Raw genomic sequence first — 6,838 nt, 5'->3', positions numbered from 1 at the left:
TGTTTTGATGACAAATGGACTCAGATAAACCAAGTAGTTTAATCAATGAGTATACAAATCCTGACAGATTTAAGCAACACTGGCCATGTGTCCAATACACATTGACACTATTTATGAAATGTTTCTTCAGAGACAACTGTATTCCAATTGCCATAAAGACATGATTTCAGCCCATGGCAATTTTATCATCTGAACAGAAATGATATTTTCCAGTTTCACTTTATTTTTTAAAAAGATAAATAAAAAAAATGTGTGATGCATAAACCAGCAAGGACAAAAAAAAGCATAACATGAAACAATCCAGTCTGACCAATCTCCACCCTGCATAGCCCACACGTGTGATAACCAATCAGGTCGACATCTGCCCCTTCTGGCTGGCGGTCTGGCCAAACCAGCACACATTTGTTTCAGATTTAAGTGCTGCACTTTGCGCTAGAGGGCAAACCAGACAGATAATCCAGCAAACAAGGGGCCCTGGGATCAGCTAAACCAATGCTACTGAATCCAGGCGGTGACGACAACAGGGTAGAGGGATCTCCTTTAGTCCAACACTGGGAAGAGTGGACGCTTTGATGTGGTCCCAATAATCCATCCATCACCAGGTCTAGCCCTAAGGTACACTGGGCTAAACTCCTCCAATCAAAACCACATTTGCTTTTCTTAGTAGGGGGCTCTTATGAATTCTGATTGCTAGAACAGGGAACAGGTTCAGCAAAGACCGATCTGAATGGGGGAAATGATAACTGATCCATGGTTAGACTACATCACCCCCACCTGCTGGATGAGAACAAACTGCTTACGGTCAGTCTCGTGCAAGGGGAGGTCATCAGTACAGAGATATCCATCCAAATCAGACATGATGATCCATGGGACCATTCAGCTCGTCTTGAGGCAAGCTCCACGTAATGGTAGTCAGATTTCATCACAGCTGCAACTGCTTTTTATAGCCTGGAGAGGATTTCCTCCAATTACTCTCATTCGGAATTTGTAAATACACCAATGGCTGACTTGCATCCCCCTCCCAGTAATTGGCTGGCGGGGGGACAGAAACCCATCACAGGAGGCGCCTCTTATGAAAACGGGAAGGGGGGGTTCTGACATGTCAACAAGATCCGTGAATGTACAACAGAGGCCAAAGTGACTGAACAATAACACTATGTACAGGCAGGTGAGGGGGTCAGTGTGCGCGCACGCGTTGAGTTTAAGCACAGGCTAAGATAATGAGTTGAACGTAAAGACATAAGCACATGTAAAAACAAACACTATTTCAGTGACTATTGCACAATGAGTCGCCATGCCTTTCCATTGTTCCTTTGGTTGTTTTAAACCTCAGAACATCTGATCAAACGTTACAAGAAAGCAAGACAGAATATTTCAAACATTGCTTAGGAGTACCAGTCAAGTTCTGGAGGATGAGAATTAAGTGATCATACAGACACACTGACCCCTGATCTTCCTTCAGCACTCCCCCTTTCACAAACACACAATGGGGTATGGGAGAAGGGGGCACCTAACGCATTCTGTACTCTGAGGTCTTGGACACCTCACAGAGCTGACCCTTGAAGTCTATGTCAACGGTGAAGTCCAGGTCTCTCTGAAAGCAAAACAGACACAGAAACAGATTAAAAGAGTGGACATTGGATAAACACAGCTTTAAAAACCACAGAACACCATGGGACAGAACAGATGGCAGTAATCATTTCTAGTTCAAAAAAGGAGGGGTAAACAACCAGACTTACAAGACACTCAAACCAACAGAAGGTAAAAAAGGGTGGGCTTGGACACTTAAAAAGGTATCCCAATAAACTTATCAGACTGGGAGGTTTTTCCCTCTTTCTTACGTTGTTTTTGACATTGGGCTTCATGTTGATGTTCCCGAAAATCTCCTCTCCAGTCTTCACAGTCAGATAGTCGTCCAGGTAGAATACCGTCTGCTTCCAGTGGGTGTAGGGGGACTCTGGACCTGGGGAGAGGAGAAACGGGGCAGGTTTAATATGACTTCACGTAACAGATTTTTTAAAAAATCCCTTAAATTCTAGATAGAAAATGTATTCTCTCAATTATTGAAGATTACTTGTGCTGTCATTTACCATAGACTTAATTTATAAGGATTCAGTGAACATATTTATTTGAACATATCTATTATTGTAGTGCAGAAGGTTTACGGGTGGAGCATAAAGACTTACTGGTGGAGAAGCCTGTCCTCTTGTGACAGCGCGTGAACTCGATGTTGAAGTAGGTGACGAGGGCGTGGATGTAGTCATTCCTCTTCACCTGCAGGCAGAAGGGCGAGGTGAAGGACAGGTCGTCGATCTTCACCGTGTAGATGTCCACCTCCTGGGGACAATGTAGAGGGGGGGTGGACAACGTGAGACAGATGACAAGAAATGCAAAAACCTCTGTTTGAACTGGAGATGTGGTGCCAACAAGAAAAGGTCACATTCCAAGTGGGGGTCACGGAACTGTGTGCATTGGGGGTGGCTGCGGAGTGTGATTGACTCACTTTGATGAGGCAGGCGCTGCTGACCAGCTGTTTGGGGTCCACCACGTCCACCAGGGGCTCCTTGATGGCCACCTCCTTGATGCAGGACATATCAAAGCCGTACACGTTCTCCCACCCTGTTACAGCGAAGATATAGGGGGTTACCACCACAAATAGGTAGACGCCAAGTTTAAAAAGTAACTATTAAATTGTTGGCATTAGTCTTTCATTTTCCTTCAAAGAACGTAGTTCGCTTTGCTAGGTCTAGAAGTGCACACTTCAAAGTCCAGACTAGTTAGCTAGAGCAGAGTTGATATGGCTAACTATTAGAGGTGGCAGGTAGCTTAGCGGTTAGAGGCAAGCCAGCAACTGGAGGGTTGCCAGTTCGATTCCCGGAGGGTCGCTGGTATCAAATCCTAGATGCCATTGCACTCTTGAGCAAGGCACTTAACTCCCCGGGCACCTAGTGTGGCATTCCCCCGCACCTCTCCAAAACCTATGCATGTATTTTCCGGAGCGGTTAGGTTAAAAGCGATTTTAACGACATTTTAGTTGGACCTTGTGTGCAATTGACCAATAAAGTGATCTTAATACAAGCACAGTACAATATGCTTTTGGCTCCTTTGACCGACTCAACCGTGAGAGTTAGCTGAATCTGCTTAGATAAGGGCCGCGACAGTCTTTGATCACAGAATCCAACCTGACACAAAAGTCCCCTGACTAACTCCTCTCCAACCAAAAACATGGGTACAACGCTGGCCAAATTACATCAACTACATTACCCCAAAATTTAGAGGAATTCTCACAGTGGATTTTATAGTCCTTGTACTGCCTGTCCTCAATGGCTGTGACGTACAGGGTAGCCCTGTCTGGGAAAATCAGTCCCTCTGGTTTCTAGGAGACAGAAAGGGAGAGGGAAAAAGAGCATGGCGGGTTAATACACTTGGGAATGACATTAGCAGGCTATCCAAAGGCCTGACGTTTAGTAGCAGCTGTGTGGAATCATGGCACAATGACTGCTGGTGGTGTGTGCGCCAGTCTGCGCGGGGTGCTGCGCCTCCAAAGAGGGAAGCCAACTCCAGACAAAAAGTCTTACACTAATCCAATACACTTCACAGATACATAATTTGATCGGACTGAATATTGTTACGGCACACGCAGTTAACTATGTAAGGACAACAGGTGAGGCAAAAACATTTTCTTAGAGTTCACACCAGTGCTATAGCTGAAATGTTCCCAATAAGTCACTCCAGCCTGGCACTGGCAAGACCCACTGGAATGAGGTTTATTTTATGGTCAATTCCACAGCAAGTCAGGAACTGAACCTCCTAAAAGCCTTGGTATATGGCCAAACAGAGTTTAACACCTGACACTTGTCCCCGAAGATTTCAGTATAGGGAAAGACAGCAATTAAGACATTCAAACAAGCATTTAAGTCTATTCCATAATGTACTAATTAAATATACAGGCAGGAACATACCAGCCACTTGTCCCTGGCGTAGATGACAGTGTTCAGCATGGACTCGTAGAAGAGGCAGTAGCCCATCCACTCTGAGATGATGATGTCCACTCCCTCTACAGGGAGGTCCACCTCCTCCACCTTCCCCTTGATGATGGTCACAACTGAATGGGGAGAAAAGAGGGATGAGTTACAACTAAATAGCCACAACATTCCTTCAAGCCAGGTTGAACCATTGTGAAGGATAGGGGTGACTGAAAACTGAAGTGGCAGGGGGAAAGGACTGACTTACTGTGGTCCATTTTGTTGGCCTTGACAATCTTCACAGCGTAGTCAGAGATACTGCTGCACTCAATCTGAAAACACAAATGCGGGGGTTAGAGAGCAGGCCTTTGGGGGTCTCAAGTAATGACAACTAACCAGAACCATGGTATCCTTTTGAGCTCCCATTAAGGCAACTGAAGTCTACTGGGAACTCATGGCCATTCTACGTGTTCTGTTCATTATGGTAAAGCAAGTAAAACAGGTCTTGATGCAAAACATTCACATCTGTGCCAGATTAGGAACATGTATGCCTTACACAATATGGTATGACAATGGGGACATATCACACATAGCATAGAAAATGGTGATGCTGCATCACAAGTTCTAAAAGTACTACAGACTATTGACAGTGCATGGCAGTAAATGAGGTGTGTATGTATGAGTCTCTTCCCCGTTTGCAAACAAGGTGGGGGTACTTACTCCTATGACTTTCTTGGCCCCAGCTTTAGCTGCGAACATGCAGAGGATGCCAGTCCCACTGCCCACATCCAACACTACCTTGTCCTTGAACAGGTGCTTGTTGTGGAACATGGAGTTCCGGTAGGTCAGGGTGCGCACCTCATCTTTCAGCATCTCCTACAGAGCAGGACCCAAGAGAAAGATTAGTTTCAAGGCAACACTGACCGAGGTGAGTCACTCCAAATGGGATGTATACATGCTTGACCATTTGACAATGTACCACTCATCTCGACAGCCTATATTACTAGCCCCATTGTATTTTGGCACAGATGTGCTGACCAAAATTCTGTTTATATCAGTGTGGCATGGGTCTTTAAACATTTTGGTTGTAGCATCAATTTTTTCACCAAATAAACATTTTAATGAAGATACCTACCTCGTGGATACCGAAGTGGGCATATGAGTCAAAGTAATAGTCCTTAGAAGTCATGTCTTCTGCTGCAGGCTTGGCCGAGCTCTCCCCCTGAGAAATCTCACCAAAAGAGATACCAGTCACAACCAGCCCCAGACTGGCAACAATGACCATTTGACATCTATGATAGTCCTCTATCCAAACCAGTTGCAGCCAGGCAGAACGTGCTGATAAAAATTTTTTTTCTTGAATAGATGTGACATTTGTGTGAAGATATAATCTTAATGACTTTAAGTTGCTCAAAACGTATAAACGTTTATGTTCATAGGACAATACTGCCAACGACTTATTTACATTTGCGAGTACGGGTGTGTGGTATTAAATTCACGTAGTTGTAGCTAAGCCCCAAGTTCAGTGCATGAAGCATTATTTTCTCCGAGCACAAAGGGTGAGAGCGAAAGCACATGGTGATTTAGGCCTTCACTGACTGACTTGGGACAGAAAACAAACGTAGAAACCAGTAGTTACTCGAATGGCGCGCTCTACATAACGTTACTAGCGAGCTTCCCTAATTAAAATGAGAACTTTATTAAAGGAATTGGCTGGCCACAAATACCTAAATTATGTAGCTAAGAAAGTGGTGAATAGCTCCTGCCGGGCTGCCGACTAGGTAACGTTAGCAATACATATTATAGTTAACACCAATGGCTAACAAATATTAAATGTATTTAGTTATTGAAACGCATTTGATGGATTCAAACGGACCTTGGGCTATTTAAATCAAATGCCGGAAAAGTGTGCCAGATGTGCCTTGTGAAATACTAGTTAGCATTGTTAACCTACCACCCATGCGGTCTCTCCCCGAAGCGCGAGCTAACGATGGCTTTCATAAAGATTATATCACACAACATATACTTGTCATTACTAATCAATTTCCCAAATCCATTCATAATTCACTAACTAGAATTACATGACAACCGCATATACACAGTAAGAGTTTGCTGTGCTCATTCAACAAATGAATGAGCCTTGCAGTGTACGTTAGATTGTGCCTGGCTAAAATGGATGCTTTGCTAGTGAAGTGCGTGTACTCTCTGAACTAGCCAACTAGCAGGCTCCGCGGCCTACAATGACATTAGAAACATAGTTACTTTAGCTATGTGAAAATACTTACATTTTAAGCTACAGAAAGAAATTATATGTGGTTTAAAATGTCTTAAACCACGACTCGATCACACCACTGCGCTTACCTCCATTCCGTCCGCAGTCTCCGCCATTTCAATTCCGTGTGGGCATTGACGCAGACGCACAGTGGTATTAAAATGCACAAATTTGAGCCCCCACCCTTTGACGCAAAAAACGGTTCGTGATTGGATACGTGTTGCAGGCACCTCCCAAACGAAAGCCCCCAGTTTTGCATAAAGAGTCCTCATTGGTTCACACTTACACCTAAAGTCCAGCTATGATTGTGGTTGGCTAAAACTGCTGCACTTCTGACTGAAGAAAGGTTATTGGATTAAGATCTTTGCGCTATCTATCTAACAAACAACATTTAAGTAGTGCTCATCTATATCTAAGTAAATGACCAATTGTCATTGTAATATTAACTGCTGGGATAAAGCCGACAGCGTTGGTATATCCCACAAGCTCTTGCTGTTTTTGATTTCCAATTGTGTTTTTCTACATAGTACAAAATATTTATTACAATTTGCAGGCTATATCTTAAACATTTGGGCCCATGTCAGTCCTGTTTATCACTGTT

General features: G+C 43.9%; 1 protein-coding gene across 4 annotated transcripts; it reads right to left on the bottom strand.

Annotated features, from left to right (window-relative positions):
- Positions 1 to 1,378: 1,378 nt before the first annotated feature.
- prmt1 (protein arginine methyltransferase 1) lies at positions 1,379 to 6,407 on the bottom strand. Of its 4 annotated transcripts, none has more exons than XM_045221385.1 (10): positions 6,327 to 6,407; positions 5,101 to 5,196; positions 4,686 to 4,841; positions 4,234 to 4,297; positions 3,963 to 4,105; positions 3,265 to 3,376; positions 2,504 to 2,619; positions 2,187 to 2,337; positions 1,842 to 1,963; positions 1,379 to 1,594 (listed from the first exon to the last, which is right to left on the bottom strand). In XM_045221385.1, exons 1-10 carry the CDS (start codon positions 6,351 to 6,353, stop codon positions 1,511 to 1,513), a joined length of 1,071 nt encoding a protein of 356 aa, XP_045077320.1. In that variant the 5' UTR covers positions 6,354 to 6,407; the 3' UTR covers positions 1,379 to 1,510. The 4 variants fall into 4 exon arrangements, with proteins under 4 accessions (XP_045077320.1, XP_045077322.1, XP_045077321.1 ...); XM_045221387.1 differs by having other exon boundaries at positions 3,289 to 3,376; XM_045221386.1 differs by having other exon boundaries at positions 5,101 to 5,187.
- Between the last annotated feature and the right edge of the window lie 431 nt (positions 6,408 to 6,838).

The sequence above is a fragment of the Coregonus clupeaformis genome, chromosome 7 (genome assembly GCF_020615455.1).
Source record: "Coregonus clupeaformis isolate EN_2021a chromosome 7, ASM2061545v1, whole genome shotgun sequence".
Taxonomy (NCBI): Eukaryota; Metazoa; Chordata; class Actinopteri; order Salmoniformes; family Salmonidae; genus Coregonus; species Coregonus clupeaformis.
Note: the sequence above shows the minus strand (reverse complement) of the source record. Positions and strands in the feature narration are given on the sequence as shown.